Here is a 22,297-nt window from a genome sequence, read left to right on the forward strand (position 1 = left end):
TAGGTATAATCAACAGCTTCTGCAAGAAGTGGGTACTATGTTACACCGATTTTCAGACCGATCAGTTTGTGAGATGTTTGCAGAAAGCTCAAAAATCATGGATCCGATATAAAATGCAATTGATCCCGAGCCTTCATTTCATGTATTTCTAGCGACAATATCACACACGATGGGCAAAGCAGAGAACCAGCAGAGAATACCGGCATTATCCCTCATCATACCCACATTGTCCGACTGGGTACTATTCTCGTAAGAGGCTTGTATCAAACGCTCATGTTGCATGGCAAAGCCGCGTACCATACGACACGATTACAGTCGAAATTGCACAAGTGTAATACTGATCCATTAGGAACCAGACAAAATGCACAGTACGATAACGCACAAATTCGACAAGATATTGAATCAGTGTCATTTCAATTTCGAGAAGCTAAATTCTGGCACAAAAACTATCAACAAACTGTACAAGATCTGCACGTAGGCCCTGCATCAGAACAGGGAGCATAGGCCCATGGCATGTTCGGGCGGCACTGGACCTTTGCACTGGTATGTCTCGCGAAAGGTGGGGTCACTCAGAAAGAGATGATTGAGAAGCTCGGGCTCCTTGGGCATGATGATAACCCTGCTGTTGCCAGAGATGTCAGCTGGAAGGACGAGCAGAGGAAGGCCGTTGGTGCAGCGCGTGTGTGTGAACGACAGGTAAAAAGCCTTTTCGGGGGTGGTGTGGTGCATCCCGGGCAGGATGAATGTCTGTCCTTGATTTCTGAGACGGTCAAACAAGCGGTAGGAACTGTGGTACGCGACGAAGCAACTGATCGCAGCGATAGTATCAGCTGACAAGTTTGATGAGATGTTGCGGGGATGTGCGAATAATGTCAGTATACTATCCGTTTTCGGTGTTGAAGTGTTTCGCAGCGCCGTTTCAATGCAAAGTGCGAACTTTCGGAAGCGCTGCTGCGTCTCGTGGTCCCAAAGGTACGTCAGATCCGGCGAGACTGGACTCAGTACGAAGTTGTCGGCTAGAGTGTTGTACACCAGAGATCCGAGCGTGGCCGCGTTCAAGTAGTCCGGGACGTCCGGGTGGTACCACGGAATCTGGAGGGATCCGAACGGCACAGTCAGCGTGGTGGATCTCGGGTCGTAGGTCATGCCGAGGTCATCCACTCTCCTCCGGACTTGGAACCCACCACTGATCTTCCCAGGCTTGTTGAAAGCATACAGATTGCGCAAGTTATCGAAGAACTTTAGTTTGCGGAACTGGAGGGGCGCATAGAACTCATCGAGTCCGTTAAGGGTCTGCTTTAAATTGTCCAAAGCGAAGTCCACGTGGACTTTTTCCAACACCTTCAGTGACTCTGTCCGCGACTCGTCAGTCATCCAGCCAAAGTTGTCGCCAAAGACTACCAGCGCCTGTTTCAGGAGATGATCCCGAACATGTTGTACTCTGTCTTCTCCGATATGCGAGGCCATGAGGATCCCATGGAGAGCGGGCATCATATGGCTTCCCAACAGCTTGGTACACTGCACTTCCCTTGAATCTACCACCTCTCGGCCTCGAGTGCTCCTGTCCAGCTCTTCACCGAGCGTCGAGTACACGGGTCCCAGAGCCACCAGGTAGCGTCTGATCACCGGCCACATGAGAAAGTGGTGAAGCCGCTTGATGCGGGTGTCGTCGATGATGCGACTCACGCCTGCCATGTACGCGCGACCCGGTATCCTGAAGCTCACCGAATCGGGCACGACACCGACGCCGAACATGGCGTCTAGCAGACGTCTCCACTTCACCTGAGGCACCATAGCCATCAGCTCAGGCATTGTAACAAGGGTGTACGCGTGTTCCGCCGTCAGAGCAAAGAACCCCCGCTTAGGAGTGATGGCCAGAACAGCCTCTTGCACGGCTACGATGTCCTCTGTCATCTCTTCGATGCAGGTGTTGTTACAGTCACGAGCCAGTGGATGGATTCTGTCCTTTGTGTCCAGCTCTAGTTGTCTCAGAACCTCGCCGATCAGATGACGGGTTTGGTTGTCCACTCGCGGCAGTGGCGGCTCCTGAAGTCGAGTGCTAATGCTCAGGGTGAGATCCAGTTTCGCCGGTACATGCAGGTCAACCACACTCAGCTCAGGTCGCCAGACGATGGCTTCGAAGAACGCGTCGAGCAAATGCACTGCACTGGCGTTGATGAGAACGTCATTGAAGTTCCACGAGTAGGAGCTCCACGTCCCGAAAAGGTCGAGGCCACCGAACTGCTGCAGCATGTGCACCAAGTCGGGTACATTGTTGAGACTGTACTGATAGGCTCGCATACAAGTGGAGAAGAAGAGACGCGCCTTACTGATGGCAGAAGAGCTGTTGTAGTACTGATCGTCCCGCAAAAGTCGCAGTACTTGACGGCGGTTTTTCATTCGAAGCAGGTCAGCAGTGTTGAACTCTGCACCCGTTGGACTTGGGTGCACCTCTTTGAAGCGGCCACACGCGAACTCGAAGAAGTTTTCGCAGGGGTCGACAGAATCATTGATGAATGTTATCGTTTCGGCGGCCTGCAGCACACATCCAGGCTTCTCACAGGTTAGGGGCTTCGCGTGAGCTTCGGCAGAGGCAAGGGCCTCGACGCGCTCTGCTCCAGTGCCTCCCCGATCTCTGGTCACCAGGACGGCGATCTGGATCACAATCAAGGCGACCAGTCCAAAGGAGAGCAGGTGTCGCACCGGAACCTGGTCAATGTGGAGAGCTCGGCTCAACATTCTCCAGCGCGTCACTAGTCGATTACCGTCCGGTGGAAGGAGACGAAAATCTGCACCCAGAACGCTCGGATCATCACTCCCATGGTCGCTGGCTGTGTCGTGCGCCGCCTGGTCGCTACTTGCAGAACTACGAGCCGGCGCAGGAGCGACTTCTGCGGCAGCTGCTGTAGGGCTGGCTGGCGAGGACAGGTTGCCAAGCTGCTGTTCCACCGACTCCTTGCTCGTGGTAGCGGTCATGTCGATTCTGAAAGAAAATGCTCTCGTCAGCGCCTCGTAACACCTAAATTATTCCGCGCCAGAGTGGTGGCCATCGTAGCACATCAATATGGGAGATGGGGAAGTTACGCACGACTTTCTCAGAATAATGAAGTCCGTCCAAGAAAAGCCTAATTTCTCCGAACAACTTGTTATGGAGGTTGCAAAATTATCCTGGCCGATAGAACATCCGAAAGGAAAATATTCGAGATATGTATTTATTCATCCTGTAACCCTTATCAATCACTACATGTTTCGAAGCAGCTGTTCAGAAAATAAAGAGGGAGAGTGAAAATGCCCCTACTCCTGTGTGGGTCAAATGCAATGCCTTACATTGCCCTAATGGTTTACTTTCACAGGCCCTCCACATTACAGCTTCATCAAACCGACAACCGCTGATCTGTGACCTTGGTGACCTGAGATCATCGGTCCGGACTGCCTACACCGAGGACATCTGAACAGCGTTACGGACCCGCCGAAGCGCCACCTGGAGCAGGATTCAGACGGTCGACCGATGGGCGATAAATGCTATTGGCAACACGTTCATGGTGGAGCCAGACAGCATGACCCTGTTCCACGGCCGTTGCCAACACGCTGCCAGCACACGTGTCAAATTGGGTTTCCATGGAGACATCAACAAACTCGTATCCCCAACATTACCATACCACTATCTGTGACATCAGCTCGCGAAATGCGCTGGCAGCGTGTTGCTAGCGGCCGTGAAACAGGGCTTATGTCAAATGAATGATAAAGAGAGGGAGGGAAGAGAGGGAGGGAGGGAGGGACGGAGAGACAGACACTGTGAGATATTGTGATGAGAGATAAAGAGGCAGAGAGAGAGAGAGAGAGAGAGAGAGAGAGAGAGAGAGAGAGAGAGAGAGAGAGAGAGAGAGAGAGAGAGAGAGAGAGAGAGAGAGAGAGAGAGAGAGAGAGAAACATGAGTGAGAGAGAGAGAAAAAAAATGAGAGCGAGAGAGAAAAAGAGAGAGATATGTATGGAGAGAGAAAATTAGTGAAAAAAAAATGAGAGTGAATGAGTAATGAGGGAAGGAGGAAGGGTTATAGAGTGACAGTGATGAGGGTAAAAGGTAGAGTGAGAGAGAGAGAGAGAGAGGGAGAGGGAGAGGGAGAGAGAGAGAGAGAGAGAGAGAGAGAGAGAGAGAGAGAGAGAGAGAGAGAAATGGAGACTAGAACTATACTAGACAAGTAGAGACAAAAATCGACTTAGATCGAGGCAAGACGAAGAAACGCAAGAGCAAGATACAAACACAGGCAAAGGCATATAGATAAACAGAAGCTGGGAGAGAAACAACACACGGAAGCAAAGAGAATGAGACAGGGACAGCCTGTAACTGAGTCCTTTGGGAGACAGAGAAAGAGACAGACAGAGACAGAGACAGAAACAGAAAGAGAAACAGAAACAGAGATGGGGACGGAGATGGGGACGGAGACGGAGACGGAGACGGAGACGGATACGGGAGCGGGGAGATGGAGACGGGAGACGGGGGACCTGAGACGGGAGACGGGGCCAGAAGACGGAGACAGCTAGACCGAGTCGGAACGAAGATGAGCATCGCACACAGCAAAAAAAAATGTGAATATCTCCGTGACTGAACGGATATGTGAAGTAAAACAAAAAATGAGAAGAGAATTATTGTAACGAGAACGCCTGATAGCTACTAATTTAAGGGCTAAGTGAAAAGTAAACTATCAGGTGCATGAACTATTTACTGATCATTATCATTTAATAAGCAAAAGAAAAAAGAGAAGAACCCGTCCCAAATGTCGCGCCACGTAACTATGCATATTGCGCGGACGACAGGCGCTTTTAGCCTTGCGACAGTTAACTTTAGGCGCCTACCACTGCTGTCTGCTGCCATCTAGGGACATTTAGGTGAACTAAGTTGTAGTGCGGTACAGTATAACTTCAGGCGCCTACCGCTGCTGCCATCTAGGGACATTTAGACGAACTAAGGTGTAGTGCGGTACAGTGTAACTTCAGGCGCCAACCACTGCTGCCATCTAGGGACATTTAGATGAACTAAGCTGTAGTGCGGCACAGTATAACTTCAGGCGCCAACCACTGCTGCCATCTAGGGACATTTAGATGAACTAAGCTGTAGAGCGGTACAGTATAACTTCAGGCGCCTACCACTGCTGCCCTCTAGGAACATTTAGATGAACTAAGCTGAAGTGCGGGCAGTGCGGCACAGTATAACTTCAGGCGCCTACCACTGCTGCCACCTAGGGACTGATGGGAGAACTAACAGCCCAAAGCGGATTGGGTTGGATGGTCGGGAGGCGACCGATAGTTGAGCGGCAGTTGTGCTGTTGTGTGGGAAAAAAACCTATTTGATTCGTTTGATCCGTTTCGTACCTGCAGAATGTTAGTAGTTGTTTACTAGTAGGGTCCTTGGCCTGAAATGGAATTTGAGAAAATGTTAGTGATAAACTTCCTATCGAATGCATTTAACAGTACTGTCATTACTTTTTAGGCCGGACGATTTCATGCTACATAGCACTCTATTCCGGAGGCATTTTATATTCGATTAGTGACTTTCTTGACTCGCTAGCTCAATTTGATCGGGAATTATTGGCGAAAAATGAGTCATTCATTGTCAACGCAAAAGTGAAACAGTGAAAATTGCAGGGGCCATGGAGTGCATGGAATCACGATTTTATGTGATTGAGATAGTGCTAATTGCTTTTGGCTCCAAAATAAAAAATTTGATAGCTTTCACTGACCTCATAACTTTCACTGTCCTGACCTCAGGTGACCATTGTGACAAAAAACAGCTATAGCTGTGGTGACTCTGGAGGTTAATATTTACTGGAGTCACCATAGCTATCTGGAGGTTAATATTTATTAAATCCTGTAGTTTCATCTTCATGCAAAGGGGTTCGCTGGCACTGATGGCGTTGCAAAGTAGCAGTATTTTAGGACAGTGTAGGGGCTCACTCATGAAGTCATAGGTGATAGGTCAGTGACCTTACCTGACCTGAAATTGCTTATCCGTCTCGAATGAAAAATAGGACATGCTAATTTTCAGTTGTCCCCCCGCTTTTTGAGCCACCGTGAAAAAAAAAAACGTCAGGGGATGGCACCACTCGATGCGATGCCTCGGCTGGGAAAGGTCAAGATCTGAATGCGACAAAAATTGTCAGGGGCATTCAGGATTACTCTGGCGTTAGAAATTCAATCAGATCCTTTATTTTGCTTTTACTTATTATAATTATGCTCATGAGCACGCTTACATCCAATATATCCGATGCGCTTTTTGTAGCACAACTTCTCTAAATAAGAAAAGTTATTCATTAACTTTTTTACGCCTCATTGCCCTGATTTTTGTTAACGATCGTGCACATTTCAGATTTATAAAGAATAAAGAGTAAAGAAGCAAGCATGTGAATAGGCACGGCATACAAATCACCATACACTATGAGCTATATACAGGGATGTTCACGAAAAACTGACACATTTTAAAACGACTTTGTGAGCATGTGAGAGCTCACGGAGACTTGACTTGCATGCCATTCGAAAGCCTGTTGAAAAAAGTTTTGTATCTGCATAGCTCCTTTAGTTAGCATCACATGAGCTTCCAAATAAATAAGAAAGCGTTAAAATGGGGAAATTTGACTTGGCGACAAAACTTAACGGAAAAACAATGAAGCTCTCGCGGCTGCCATCTGCCACCACGACTGAACCAGTCTACGAATTCGTCTAAAATTTGACATATTAATGTTTGGATGGATTATGTTTTATACTATTGGCATATTGTGGGCAAATTCCTAAGGAATGCCAAAATTGGCAGACTTGGAAGTGCTGATGTCAGAAACCATGGCCGCATGCTGACAGTCACTGTAGAGTGGTACCGTGCCATCTTTTAACAGCTTCTGTTAGCTACTGTAGCGGAAATGGGTCGACGTCTACACCATTTGGTGGTTCTGGCACGTCAGGGCCACCCTACGTACAGTAACGGCGATCATCGGTCTCACACGAGAACAGGGGGGAGGGGGCACTTGTCTCGCGCATCACCTCTCACCCATAGCCGGCCATTTCGCTCTACCTCAACTCCGTGGACTATTCCTGTGGGGTCACGTGAGTGACATGATCTGTAGCAGCGGCCCAAAGGACATCAAACCTCCCGACGAGTGCAGTGAGAGGTGTTGCAATTCTCCAGGCACGTGCCCAAAAACGGGGAATAATTTCCTGTTTCGGGCTGAGTCGTGCACTGCCTTGGTGCACTGCTCCAAAAACTCGTCATCTGCAAAATACGCTGTAACTTCTTAGAAACGAAAATGACATGATCCCAAAATATGTCAATACAAACTTAGAAGTCCACTCTATTTGCCCATAGCATGATCACCGTTCTGAGGGCAAGTGTTTTCTCGTAATTCGGAAATAAAATGTGTTAGTTTTTCGTGAACATCCCTGTATGTACGAGTCATTTGTACCTATACAGTGAGATGTTTTCATGTCAAGATTTTACCCCAGCCACGCGCACAATAAAACACATGCAGAATAATAAGCACCACTCTAATACACGAATGCTGTATGTGGTTGCGAGCAATATTAAAAAATATTGCCTGATGTAAAGTCACTGAAGCCCGAGGGTCAAGACTGAAACATGGTTGATTGCCAGAAGTGTAGCCGAGGGCAATAATGCTTGTTGAAGCCTTCTTTCAAGGGCTACAGTGGCGTCACGTAGGGAAACATTTTCTTTATTGCCCTTACCCCACACAGTACTATTCTTTTGTTATATGGCCCATCCCAATAACTGTCGCTAAATATGTTGCCGATCCTGAGGCAAATTGAAAAAGGATTGGAACACGAGCGGTTCACTATTGCCAGTTGCCATGTATCAATAACAAAAATATGTAATCGCTAAAGAGGAACTTAAAGGTAGTGTGCCACCTTTCAAAGATTTCCTATTTTATTTTTCCTAGGATAAGAAGCTTCTGCTTTTTTCGCCTAAAAGTTTATCGGTTTTTCGATATGTTTAACAACTGTAGTGGGCTGACCTGCAAACAGGCGTCGGCAACAATCGCGAATGCGGCGCACATGTGACAACAAGCAAAGGTCATTATAGGGGCATTCCATGTCAACCGGGACAGCCAAAATCGGCCACCTCTGCGATTTTGTTCAAACTTGGTATACTTATTGGCTATTGGTTGAAACCTCTGAGGGTGAAAGGATTTTGTCATATGCCCTCGGGCTACAGAGATACAAGCCGCTTAACTTCTGCTTTTTTAGCAGAACTGGACGTGTATTGCAATCTTGAAAGATCTATAGCTTCTAGAGAACTTCATGGGCCGGATAAATCCGTTATCCACGGATAAATCCGCGGACCGGATAGGATTGGATTCTAAATTTGTTAAAAAAGAACGGATATGGGCGGGCCGGATTTGGGAATTGAAGGTTGAACCCGGATCAAAACGGATCAAAATTTTAACATTCAACATTGAAGTTAAAAATCAACCTAATGTGTTAAGCGGCAGCAGAGGTTTGATTAAAGTAATAGGCATCATTTTATGACACTCACTTGTCACAAGACTTGTCTTCAAGTGGATAATTTATGCAATGTATGCATGGTTTTTGGAACCATGATGGTCTATGATGAGATGTATGGCTGTCTGGTCCCTTAGATTGAATTTGTTAGTCCAGTTTTGGGTGAAACCAGTTATTGGTGAAACGGATCATTACGGATATTTTTTGGAAGTTTGGCTGCAAATATACGGGCCATGGGTGGGCCGGATTCTGATATTCAAAGAAAGGCGGATAATGGGCGGATCTGGATATGACTTGCCGGATATGGGCCGGGCCGGATCCTAAAAAGCCTATCCGTGAAGTGCTCTAATAGCTTCAACATTTTTGAAGCCATTAATTTCAAACAAACTGAACCGTGTACATAAGGAGTTATGCTAGTTAAATTTGGCAATTTTTACACTTTTTGTGATTTTGAATTTATTTTATTTTGATTTAATTTCTTAAAATCTAATTTGTGAAAAATGGGTACCCTTCGATTTTGCTCAAATTTAGATATTGTGTTCCACTACACGTAACGCACACGTGCTGAGAAAATTAGAGTGGGCCAACGATAACTTTGGATGATGGTTCTGCGACACCTGAGCGAACGTCATTTCAGCAAACGACATTTGAGCGAAACATTTTCAGCGATTATCAATTTAAGCGATTGGCTTTTTCAGCGATTGCCAAGTCGGCGAATTCAATCACAGCGATTATCAACTTTAGCGAGGACCAGAATCAGCGAAACCAGATTGAGCGAACATATGGTGGTCAGTGGGAGACCAGTTGAGCGATGCAGTTACAGCGAATAACCGGACGCGACGAAAGTCAATCATTTGCTACTTTTCGGAAATTATTGCACCTCTTTACGTATCATTTGAATTGTAGAAAGAAACATATGTACATCGGATGACAAACAAGGGGTGCATGGGAGGGGAAGGAGGCGGGCAAAATTTGAATTGAAAATGTGGAACGTGAGAGATAGGGCGACGGAAGGAATGCCAAGGATCAATAACAAACTATAGTTCGTTTTTTCTAAATTCGACCCTCACTGTAAACATCTTTTTGAACATAGCACGAGAATTGCTAGCTGAATTACTAAGAAAACTGGTTAGCGCACATTGTACTGCAGACATGAATAATATTTTCCAAATAAGTTTTAAAAACCGATGATATACCGTTCTGTTAAACGCCGTACGATCTATTGATCAGTTCAGTTATAATTTCTGACAAGATGTCTATCTCTGTGGGGTTGTATATAAAGGCGACTACGAGCTAGGAGTCTGGGAAATAAGAGCCAGGAAGAAATAATTTTCAGTAAAATTAATCGTCTGTAAAATCAATGTGCGCCAGCCAGTTTTCTAAGTAATTCAGCTAGCAATTCTCGTGCTATGTTCAAAGAGACGATTACAGTGAGGGTCGAACTTAAGAAAAACGAACTATAGAGAGATGGCACAGGGGAATCCAGTCTATGTTTCAGGGACCTCACCCAAATATCTGGAAATTCGTACGGTGCTTGGGGCAATAACAAATTTTACAACATGGGGAACTGATCCAACTTCAAGCGGGGCAATTTCGCGAAAAAAAGCACAAGCAATATTGATCTCTGAACAAACGTTTGGCCACCATTATTGACAAAGAGCAGGGTGGGTTAGGGGGGGGGGGGTGAAATTGAACCGTTGGAATTTTTGACAAATGTAGCATTAAAATTGGAGCTCAAGTAAATGCCTGACCTTTGAACTCGCGACATCCGCCATCCAGTACCGGATAACCATGAGAGATTCCGGAAACATTCGTACGCATACGCTCGCAAAAGAAAAAAATCCACCGTTACAGGACGATGAAATGTTTCGCTGAACTGACAGTCGCTCAAATTGTAGTCGACGAAATATATGTCGCTGAAACATAGCTTTCGCTAAAATTGATAATCGCTATATTTGATAATCGATGAACTTGATAATCGCTGAATTGCCATTCGCTGAAAATGGTTCGCTCAAATGACGTTCGCTCAAATGACACTCGCTAAAGTCGCTCGCACCGTTGGATGATATAGCAACAAGTAGTGCAACGTAGTACGGCCGATGGAAGGGGCGGATTTCGCCAACCCCACCTGTTTTTCGCCAATAACTCACGATACAATTATTATATTAACGTCAAAATTTCAGTATCTGTCCAGAATTGAATTGCAAATCCTCCCGTGTAAGAAATAGGTAAATCGGTCCTCAACTTTTCTAGTAATAGCGGTGTAAAGTCAAACATCTTGCCGGAGCGGCGCGGCGGCCGGCGCCAGCCGTTGCCGCCTGAATGGTAGACTGTGCCGGCACGGGACTGTTCCATCTTTGCACTGCGCTTCTTACCGCTGAGCTGATTATGATTGATTCGTATCAAATTTTGTGTGAAGGCTTAAAAATGTACACGCAATCTAATGGCCAACCAAATGAATATCGAAAATCAACTGGTAAAAATTGAATTATTAGGGTGCAAACACAATCTTTGACTGAAACGTTTCCCGCGTCGGCCGATCCCCGCCTCTGCCGGCGACATCTTACTTTTATCAGGCCACTAACTACCAAATTTATGGTTAGATTAACTAGAAATTCTCATAACATTACAAATGTCGTATAAAGGAAGAAATAGGAAAAAAAGTAACTCTTAGAGCTATGGGCGTATAAACGCAAAATAGTCACTATAGCAAATTTGATCACGTTTAACCTCATTTGATCTTGAAGATATTGATCTAGGGCCATGAAATTGGCACACGATAAAGTTCCCCACCGCCCACTTACAACTCAAATTCCGTTTTTTAAAATACCTTTTTTTGCTAAACCGGGCCTTTCTCCCCTATACGCTGGGAGAGTCAGGCGTATTTCTTTTTTGCAACCAAAGAGAGGCGCTGCCCGGAGAATGCCCAATGGCATCATTAAAAAAAAAAAACTGGCTTACATCTCAACGATGACCACCTATCTTCATGGCTTAGTAGTTAGTGTGCCGAGTGTACCCACCTCATAATATAAAGGTCGCTGCCTCGCAGCCGGTCAGCCTCAAGTGTTTTAACACGCATTCGATTTTTACGTAGCATCTGGCCAGCCGGCAAATGTCGTGAGGGCTAATGTTCGTATCTAAGTAGCATTTGGCCAGTCGGCAACTGCCGTGAGGGCTGTATATATTTACGCGTGTTAGATTAGGTCAGGTCACGCCGGGTCAGGTTAGGTTTGCTTTGGTTTGGGGTAGAAAGAATCATCTTCGGGTAGCGCCTCTCCTTGGTTGCTAAAACGAAACACGCGAGTGCCAGACATTACGAAGTCCAAAAGACAGTTACGTAGACGTCGGCCCATTCTCGATTTTTTTATATGATGTAGCTAATGTATAGGAGAATAAGATATGTAAAAATCAGCAAAATCGAAGGGTACCCATCTTTCAGAAAATCAAAATTTATTTTTTGAACTTTAATTAAGTACACTAATTAGTTAATTACGTCACTGTAGGGGAAGTTAAAGCACTTTTGAATTTCACTGATGTAAATACTGCAGCAGGCCCAGACAATATCCATCCCATGGTTCTTAAGATGTGTGCCCATGAGCTTTCATATCCCCTGCATGTGATATTTTCCCGATCATTGCGAGAGGGAAGGATTCCTGCACTTTGGAAGCAGTCCTTGGCAGTCCCTATATTTAAAAAAGGTACTCGCTACGAACCCCTAAATTATCGACCGGTCAGCATTACATCGGTACCGTGCAAGATCATGGAAAAGATTGTTGTTAAATGCTTGCGAGAGTACCTGGAAGCGAACTCCATTTTGTCCCACCACCAGTTCGGTTTTCGACCAGGACGATCAACCATGGAACAGTTGCTACTTGTTTATGATCATGTTGCGCACTGCATGGATAGCGGGGAGGTGGTCGATGTAATCCTGTTCGACTATAGTAAGGCCTTCGATGTTGTATGCCATGAAATACTGCTAAAGAAACTACAAAGCATTGGGATTGACGGCAAATTATTAGACTGGATTGGCTCGTTTCTCGTCGGGAGAACGATGCGCGTGTGTGTGAAAGGGATAACCAGCAGCGAGAGGCAAGTACTCAGTGGCGTTCCGCAGGGATCCGTGCTGGGCCCTTTGTTATTTTTGATATATATTAACTTTATTGGATCCAAACTCAACGGGACCTATAAGATATTTGCCGATGATCTTAAGCTATATGCGTGCGTTAGACATGTCTCCAGAGACTCTGCGACTGTGTTACCAGGCGTGGACGAAATGCAGCGCGACATTGATGTACTGTGCATAACATCAACGTCGTGGGGCCTGACCATCAACGGGGAAAAATGTGCGGTACTGAGATTTTCACGGAAGCGCCACAACACGCCACAACCGGGTTACCTCCTGAATGGCGCTCCGTTACCGGCCTGTGAAACCCACCGAGACCTTGGAGTTATTATCGACAACACCTTAAAGTTTCATGAACACATTTCATCTGTTGCCCACAAGGCAGCTGCTCTGTGCCAGAGCTTCCTTAGGGCAACTGTTTGTCGCAGTCCTGACTTTCTGCTTTTCTTCTACACTACCATTAGCGTCGCCACGGGGGGGGGGCAAGCGGGGCAGCTTGCCCCCCCCCCCCCCAACCTCGGACCGGGCACCCCCTGAGATCGATACAGATCCGATGAGATTTTGGAGTCGGGAAAAATGGGGGTACCTTTCTGAGAATGCCTGTGAGGTCAGACTCGTTCAAGCCAGAGTCGGACTCGCAGTCGCCAGCATCGTCAAGACGCCGACTCCAGACTCGGAAATGTCAATACTGTGATTCATTTCATGTTCCTACCCAGCCAGCAATTTTGCTCCGGGCCCAAGCAGGCTCAAGTGCGGATTGCCCGAGATTTCTAGTCGGGCTAAAGTCGGCTAGGGCTTGGGCTAAAGTCGGCGTATGACACAAATACGCCGACTAAAGCCCATGCTCCGCCGGAGGTATGCCCGCTCTGCGAGCTCCGGACAGCAGTAGTTAAGCCCTAGTTGAGCGACGATTGGCGTTAGCCCGATTTAAGCCCGAGCAATGAATCCATTTATAAAATGGAGATTACTCTGGGCCCGAGCGGGCTGAACTCCGGCAAGCCCACTCTGTGTGCCCTGTCTATCCCGACTTAAGCCATAGAAGTGAATGGGGTTTATACATTGCAAACTGCTGTGGCTTTGCTCGGGTTCGGCTCGAGTGATGGCTCCTGTTTTCTCAAGTCTCGACTTGACTTCATCTTGCTTTTGCTTCACACTGGATCAAGTAGCAAGGAGCAGCCAATGCACTTTCAGCAGGTTGTGTGGTTTCAATGCATATTTAAAATTGTTACGGTCACTCATATGCTCTGGTAACCGGTCATCGAGGCTCGAGCATTGCAAAAGGAAAGTAGTGGTTGACTTTGATTGAATGTATATTTCAAACGACTACAGACACGTCAAATGAAACACAAATACATGAAACAGTGGACTGCAAAATGCAGCAGTAATATGGCATGAGTCATGAAAAACGCCATCAAAACTATAAAACAATCACAAGGCCCGCTAGCCTCCCTCCCCGTTCATAATACTTGGTTTAACACTCAACTGAAAGCATAAAGTAAGGACAGCAAGTAATCGCTCATAAGACATAAAGCAATAAGCAAACAATCGTTTATAAGGAACTTCACTCCGTTGGAGGCGTCTGGCTCCTCCACACACACACATCTGCAGTAGGTGGTCGGCCAGCTTTCGGCGCAGTTTCCGTACCTATATGTAGGCATGCCTACTTAATTATAAGCAGGCAGTTTCCGCTAAACCACTTGGCGAGGGCGACTGCGGCGTCCACCCGGTCCTGGTTTGCATAACTATTCCATTCTTTTGGAACTATTTGCTCTAATGGTACGTACCTGAAAAAGAGATTAATTGGTTTAATTTACATTGCATGTTTGCTTGACAAATAATTTATTGTTGCATTAATACTGTAAAAGCACTTCTCATTGATCCGTATAGAATGTTCATTTGATTTTCAACGCGGACAGAGAATGAGCGTGCTCGGTGATAAGTAGATAAATATTTGTGTTTTGTATTTCATTTTCCTGGTTCAGAAGTGCTGGTATTTCACCCTAAAGGCACGCAATGCGGCTTTTCTGAGCGAGGGTATAAGTCGCCAGGCTGAACAGCTATTCAGCTTCATGTTTGATGGCGTCAAACTCAGTCAAAATCATGACGTTTACATACGATCAAGCGCACCATTCAATACACTTACCTACCGTAAAACTCCATGCCAGTCCACTTGATAAGAGCAGTGAGCACTATCCCTTCTTCGCGCTGTCACACGCGCCCAAACATCAACCACCAAATGCCCCAACACCGGTGTGTCGTTTCGTCGCACAGCGCACAGACTGTCACAAACGCTGCACATGATTGGCGCAGAACTGCGCATGCGCGAACAGCCGAACAAGTATGGCTAAGCTCCGGCTTTACTCCAGTTAGCCGAAGGACACAGCCAGCTTGATCAGCCCGCGCTCCGCCCAAGTTAAGCCTCTTTTGGATGCGCGGGCAGATGTCGGGCTGAGCTACTGCTATCCGCACGTGGGCATAGCTGCGGCATGCCCCAGCTCAGCCCTAGTAAAAAATACATTGGTTTTGATCAAAGTGGGCAAACCCAAGCTAAGCCCAAGCTGCCCGACGCCTGCCACAGTTCAGCCCAAGCGAATTGCTGGCTGGGTAGTTGGTTCTTTATTACATTTTATAGCTGATTTTCATAAGTTTTGAAGTGCTGATACAAAATTTGCGTTCAAAGCGTGACACTAAATCTTCGGGCCTTTTTCAACTCTCGTCAAATGTCTGCGACAGACTTAAGTACCGTTCAAGTGCCACAGGGCTCATGACTGCTTGCATTTCACACAGGCTCCGAAGGAGCTCCACTGAGCTCTAAGAAGCCTTCAGAGGGCCCAAACCGGCCTCTGAGAGTTCCACTGGTGTTCATATTCTCTGAGAGCCCATACAGGGGTCTTTGAGGACCTTACACATGCGTAGACCTCTGAAGGGCCACACGGATCTTTGAGGATAGGTACTTTCAAAAATTTATGAGAACCTTAGGCCTCTGATAGCTCAGCCGAGCTTTTGAGGCGAGAGATTTTGCTGAGCCCAAGCCGGCAGTTTAGGGGTCACGACTCAGGTGTGCCTCTGAGGGTCCCAGCACATGTTTCTTACGTCCCTATGTTGGGTCCTTAGGGATTCGACACAGACCTCCAGGGTTCACACTGCTATTTGAGGGCTCCCTGCTCACCCTGGGCCTGGTCTCTTAGTGCCCGCTGCCCAAACTGGCTTCTGAGGGTCCCACATTGGGCTCGGAAAGCCCTAAAGCACCACATACACGTAACTATTTGGGGTGACCAACGCCGATCTTCAGGATCCTAAGCAGGCTTCTGAGAGCCCACACTGACCCTGAGTGGCCTAAAATGGCCTGGAAGTCCCAAGCCTATCGCTAAAGGATCCCTTGCCGCTATGCCGTGCGAAATTTTGGTTCCGTTAAACATCTTTTCTTCGCGTTTGCAGCGCTTCCTTGCACACGAAAAACGAGAAACATTTTGTTCACACTCTCGTGTGAACAAAACACCTCTTCTCACTGGAGCAAAGATGAATTACCTACTTCCGATTCACACTTCAGACATTCACTCTCCGCCGAAAGCCCAACTTAGCTTCAATCGGCGGCTGGGATAAGCCCTATGCATTTCACGTAGAACCTCAGTCTGCATGCATGCGTGAATGAAGGTTTCAGCAAGGTGATTCGATTAAACTGAGCGTTTTTAACCTCTTTTCCTGGGTGATGATCATGAGCGACGAGCGTCTGCACAGGGGCTCTCTAGAGTGCGTCGGTAAGCGCAGCCATTGTGATTCTACCGATCGTTTTTTTTTTTGTTCAAAAATTTAAGAATTTGAATTTTCTGTAAAAAAAAAATGGCAAGTCATAGCTACAAGGAAAACCTTGTCACCATCGTATTCCTCGCACCATTGCGCGTTGAATGATACGTAAAATGAATGAGTAACGACTGGAGGAAGGCAATATTTAACGCAAAAGTTGATTTTGCCCCCCCAACCGAAAATCTCTGGCGACGCCTATGTACACTACACATGTAAGACCTGTCATAGAATACGCGTCATGCCTTTGGAACACCGGCTATGTGGACGACTTAAGAAAGCTAGAGCGTGTTCAAAGAAGGTGGACAAAGCAGGTGGAGGGACTTGGGGACTTGCCATACCCAGAGAGGCTGAAAAAATTGAACATGTTCTCGGTGAAAGGTCGCCTTTGTAGGGCAGACTTGATTCATTACTGGAAGATTTTCCACGGAAAAAGCCGCAATGTCCCGGAACATTTCTTTACACCATCTCCGAATGTCAGCACTCGAGGTCACAATTTGAAGCTACAGGTTCCTCGGGCAGCAACAGACGTACGCAAAAGATGTTTTTCACACCGCCAGGTGTTTTTATGGAACAGCCTCCCTGAGAGAGTGGTAATGGCCCCAAATCTCTCCACTTTCAAGCGACTCCTGGTCGAAACCGTTTCTGACGAGCTGTATGATTTTGTGTAAAACAACACATTTACATTGACAGTATGTTGGGATACACAGCCTGAATTGATGATGGACACAATGCAGACACACTTTTCCGGTTTGTAATCTTTATTACGGAGCGAGCGAAGCGAGCGGAGTCTTTCCTTAGATTAACGGAAATTTCTGAGTATGAGCGGCCGGCCGGCCGTGGGGACGCTCTTCAAAAGCTAATATCTTAGGAACGGGACATCCGATTGACAAGCGGTCTTCTTTACTGAATGTCACTTGGACGTAAAAGTTCTGCGGTGTGATGGCCACCATGCGTTCTTGCCAACCACCGCACGTGGCGCGTGGTAAAGTTGGACATTTTTTAAGAACCCCCAAAATTGCAACCTCAATAACGGCACAACGGTTGGGCCGATTGAATTGAAACTCGGTACACAGTTAGGTCTCCATCAGATGATTCATCTGCATGTGTTAAGGTTGGGGTGCTGCTGCACGTGCGCACGTGCAGGGGTCGTTTCCAGATCTCGAGAACGGCTGGACCGATGGCGCTCAAATTCGGTACACGGTTAGGGACCAGTTACTGTTAACGCCAGACCCCTTGAGACCCTAATTTTTCGCGATTACTTTTAAATGCGTGAAGGAATTTCAACCAAGCTCAGGACATGGCCGTTTCAAGACAGGCCGAAACTTTTACAATTTAGATATTTTATCGCCATTTCAATATTTCAGGCACTTGTCATTGACTCGTAATGTTAAATTTCGAGCAAGATTTTCATCCGGTGTGTAGAGGCTATCACCAGTCAGTCTGTGATACGTTATGACGTCACAGCTAAGCCCCGCCTTTGTGGTCTCGGCCTGCGGCGGTTTCGGGCCGGCGCGCGGTCACTCTCGCTGTGGCGGGGAGCGGGGACGGGCGACGGGCGAGCGGTGCCGAAAGCCGGCGGAGTTGTGCGTAGCGTCTTGGCTGACAGTGCCCAGAGAGCGACATGATGACTAAGGAGTCATAAATGCTCAATGCGCATTGCTTCTACAATGCTGATATGTTCGCTGATATTTTTTTTATAAGCTGCAAATGACGGGCAGATGGCATATAACTGACATAAGGTTATGAAATATTCACCTGTATGTAAAGCCTATGGCGTTGCAGATAATGCGATAATGGGATGTCGGATGTCACCAAGTAGCTGCCGATTTGTACATCGCTATGCAACCATCGAACAACGCAATAATAAGTTAATTGCCTGAGCTTCACATCATACGGCTCGCTCGTATTTCAAACAGATACCCTACATCGAAAATCGTATTTGTTAGGAATCGTTAACCCGCGCCCCGTAGGGGGGGGGCCGAAACGGCCCCCCCCCTGTCCTTTTCGGTCGATATCTCCTAAACCGCTTCAGATATCGCCACCAAACTTTCAGGACCCCTCCGGGCATCAATTTTACACATTGTGACCAAAAATTTTTCCAGAGGCTATGATAGGTTGGCCACAAATGACGTCAGAATGACGTCATGTTGTCATTTTCGACCGAAAAAAGACCTTCGCGAGAAGACCTGTCAGGCCTACAGCTTTGAAGATACAGAAAAATGATCAAGACATAAAAGGTGTAGAATTGACAGGGCTACAAAACTGCTATCTCGGATTTTTGAAATTTTTGAGTTTTGAACCCCAAAAATCAAAAAAACATTTTTTTGGATATATTAGCCAAAAAATCCAAAAAGTTTTTTGAGTTTCAAAAAAACCGGAATATATGTGATAGTACCTACCGTCTTCTATCTACATACCAAATTTCAGATCGATACCTCGTTTTTTGGCCAAGTTATAGCGAAAAAACTGTTCAAAATTGATGACGTCAAATTTTCAAACTCAATTTTTGGCAGTTCTAGACCTCGTAGAGCAAAACAAAGACCACCATTAGACTCCCCGTGACGAGCTGCATCGAATCGATACCCATTTTATGCAAAAATATCAACTTTGAAATTTGACCTTATTTGACCTGACCTTGACCTGACCTTCACCAAAACGTGACCTAGGCTGGCCCCAAAGGCTGCCTAACCCACATAATCGCATTTGTCATGTAAATGGACCATAAAACATGTATCACACGACACTTTCATATTGTGACCCCGGTGACCTGACCTCGCTGTGACCTGACCTGGTATCAGTGACCTCAGATAGCAAAGTATGTGTTTGACGAACAATGTACCATCGATGGTTTTCAATAAATTACCAATTAACTCGATTTCACAACACATTTCTTGAAATGCCTGTGAACGGTGAAAATCTGACCTTTGACCTGACCTGTGACGTCATCGGTTTGACCTAGGTCAATGAAATTTGGTCACAAGGTAGTTCCCGGGTGGGGCTATCGAACGCCGTTTGAATTTTGAAAATCGGCCGGTAACTTTCCGAGATCTTAGGGGGGGGGCCGAAACGGCCCCCCCCCCCTACGGGTGGTAGGGTCCGCCGGTAGCCCTACGGGGCGCGGGTTAACGTTTGTTCGAAGCACGACTGAGTAGTAGGTTGAGGAGTGATGGTCCTCTTGGTCCTATATAGAAGAGTCAACAAGAGCCTAACATTTACTTGACCGTCTGCTGCAATTGACTCATAGCACGTGAAGCGTCAGCGAAATTCATAGTCCTTCACAGATGGCAGGGGTGTCGTTTGTACAGAGGTCGCTGATGGGCACGGGTCAATGCCGCAGTCGTGGGCGGAGCCTAATGTCATATGACGTAGAAAGCCTCTATCCAGGATGGAAAAACAGTTAACATTACGAGTCAATGACAAGTGCCTGAAATATTGAAATGGCGATAAAATATCTAAATTGTAAAAGTTTCGGCCTGTCTTGAAACGGCCATGTCCTGAGCTTGGTTGAAATTCCTTCACGCATTTAAAAGCAATCGCGAAAAATTAGGGTCTCAAGGGGTCTGGCGTTAACAGTAGTAGGGTGCCGTGCACAAGTCAGTTGGGACCCATTTTGCACGTGCGCACGTGCAGGGTGCCGCTTCCAGATCTCGAGAACGGCTGGGCCGATTGTGCTCAAATTTGGCACATCGCTAGAGACCGGTTAGTAGGGTGCCGTGCACAAGTCAGTTGGAGGTACCACCTCGAAATTTCGCACGTGCAAGGCCCACCCTCTCGCTCGCTCCGTTAGTCGCCCCATAAGGCGTTATACTGGTATGTAGTTACTGCCAGGATTAGTTCTAGCATTGAAGAACTGGCGTGTCTTGTGCTTCCGGGTTCCTCTTCTCCCTCCCTGCACCCGTCCTGTAGGCTGGGAAGTGGAGGAACCCCACAAGGTGAGTAAACAAGGTGAGTAAACGTCAATATTGTTATCCTCAAATTAAAGCCTGATCTATTCCCTCCATTTCACACTTTGTCTCGTGGTGATATGTCTAAAGCTTCAATAGTTATGACGCTTTAAAGATGATAATGTGCCTTGCCTAAGTCAATGTTTGATGACGTGTATCTCGGAAACGTGACGTCATATCTTGACAAAAAAATGTCTCCTTTCTTTTCACATATAGATGAGTAGTTTCACCAAGTTTCGCAAAAATCGGAGGAGGTGAGGTTCAAAATGGTCATTTTTTGTCCCACTTGACGTGGAATGCCCCTATAGAGCTACGACGTACGGGAATGAGTTATCAGCTGTCTAATCGTAGACAACACAATGTCGAACTTAAACTGTAAGCCTGTATTGGTATTGTTTCCTTAATTTGGCTGTCGAACATTAATTTATGGTTTGAAATATTATTTTATGTAAAATAATTGATATGAAACAGCCGTCTCTTAAATTATGACCCCATTTCACCACACGAAAGTGGCAGAAATGACAATGATCAGCTGACGCATTTTTCTTGGCCGAAGTCAGAGCACGCGGCCCGACGCACGGACGCCGGTGAAAACAGGGCGCCGGAGGGCATATTAGTCACGTGACATTTGGAGATTCTCCCCCTCCGTGGGCCTTCTATATGCTAAACGTCACGTGTAAATTTCACGAACCTTGATCAAATCGCCCCAGGCGCCCTGTTTTCACCGTATAAGTAACTGCTGGTTGAAAACAGGGCGCCCCAGGCGCCCTGTTTTCACCGTCGTCCCGACGCACCGCCACCGCACCACAAAGTATGAGCAGCGTATTTGGAAATTCCGACCTCGACGAGCATCAGAAGCCACCTAACAGGCGTGTTCGAAACCTCAGGAGATGATGATGAACGGGTTTATCGAAACTTGATTGGATGAACCTATCGGTAATAGCGATTTTAGTGTGTGCATTTATTGTTCATAGTGGATTGAAATGTGGTTGGGGTACGACCGACAACCCGTCGGGGCGAATTTCGCAATGGGGTACTCAAAATTTGAAGAATTTAAGACGTTTCCATGAGTTTTGAAGATATGGATGAGTTCTAAAAATCCGGTTCTCCTTATCCGGGTCATTAACTCCATATGGTCCAGGAAAGCTGGCACACTACCTGTAAAGGTGAAAACCGCAGCTAACATGCTAAATTAACATATACCCAGCTTACATAGGAATCACGTAATAATAAATGAATGTCTCACCTTCAAATCCCATGCACTGCACCAGAGCCCCGTCAGCATCACTAGCCGGACCCCTCTCGCGCCACGGCGGCCGACAGACTGGGCGGCTCCCGGAGCGCGCGTGTGCCCCTGGGCGACAGGTCATCTAGCGGGGTAGGTCGAGTGGCAGGGGCGCACTCAGGCCGGCGAGGCTGGGGGTTATAATTAGTTAATGGCCGAATGGGGTCAGCCACCACCGTTTTTGAGCTATTAAGTCCGGGTCATCTAAGGTCAGGTCTGAGGTCACCAGATCAAGTTAAGTAACGATGTCTAAAAAACGTTTGAAATAGACAAACACAATTCTAACGAATAGTGTTTGTCTATTTTAAATATGATGTTAGAAAGAGTGTCACTACGGTGAGACAGACCAAACAGTGACCGAAACAGTCACTCTGCAGGACTGTGGTTGGAGCTGGTCCTCCACCGGCGCTGTGATTTGTACCGTCCGCGTCAGCCCGTGGCGTTAAAGAACCAATAACGACAAACAAACTACCTACCGTAAGCCCGGACAGCGTAGACGAGGGTGCGGGTGGATTGATCCTGTCCTGACGATAGAAAGGACGAACGGACGATCGTTGCTAGTTCTCAGGGTCGGGTGCCTTGGGCATTGATCTGAACTAGAGCTTCAATACGTGTCCGCAGGGGAGCAGCACTAAGCAT

The 22,297-nt window shown here is 46.8% G+C and overlaps 1 protein-coding gene across 2 annotated transcripts; it reads right to left on the minus strand.

Moving 5' to 3' along the window:
• Positions 1-123: 123 nt before the first annotated feature.
• On the minus strand, positions 124-22,199 carry LOC122368398 (neprilysin-11-like). Of its 2 annotated transcripts, XM_043342338.1 has the most exons (4): positions 22,135-22,199; positions 21,620-21,789; positions 5,371-5,411; positions 124-2,983 (listed from the first exon to the last, which is right to left on the minus strand). In XM_043342338.1, exons 2-4 carry the CDS (start codon positions 21,656-21,658, stop codon positions 487-489), a joined length of 2,577 nt encoding a protein of 858 aa, XP_043198273.1. In that variant the 5' UTR covers positions 21,659-21,789; positions 22,135-22,199; the 3' UTR covers positions 124-486. The 2 variants fall into 2 exon arrangements, with proteins under 2 accessions (XP_043198273.1, XP_043198353.1); XM_043342418.1 differs by lacking the exon at positions 5,371-5,411 and having other exon boundaries at positions 22,135-22,193.
• Between the last annotated feature and the right edge of the window lie 98 nt (positions 22,200-22,297).

Source organism: Amphibalanus amphitrite, unplaced genomic scaffold, assembly GCF_019059575.1.
Source record: "Amphibalanus amphitrite isolate SeventyFive unplaced genomic scaffold, NRLGWU_Aamphi_draft 000003F_arrow, whole genome shotgun sequence".
Taxonomy (NCBI): Eukaryota; Metazoa; Arthropoda; class Thecostraca; order Balanomorpha; family Balanidae; genus Amphibalanus; species Amphibalanus amphitrite.

Coding starts and splice junctions, on each gene's coding strand:
- LOC122368398 (XM_043342338.1), bottom strand. CDS start 21,658: ATGCTGACGGGGCTCTGGTGCAGTGCATGGGATTTGAAG. Junction 5,412..21,619: donor GCAGTGCATGGGATTTGAAG/GTGAGACATTCA, acceptor ATTCCATTTCAG/GCCAAGGACCCTACTAGTAA. Junction 2,984..5,370: donor CAACTACTAACATTCTGCAG/GTACGAAACGGA, acceptor ATTTTCTTTCAG/AATCGACATGACCGCTACCA.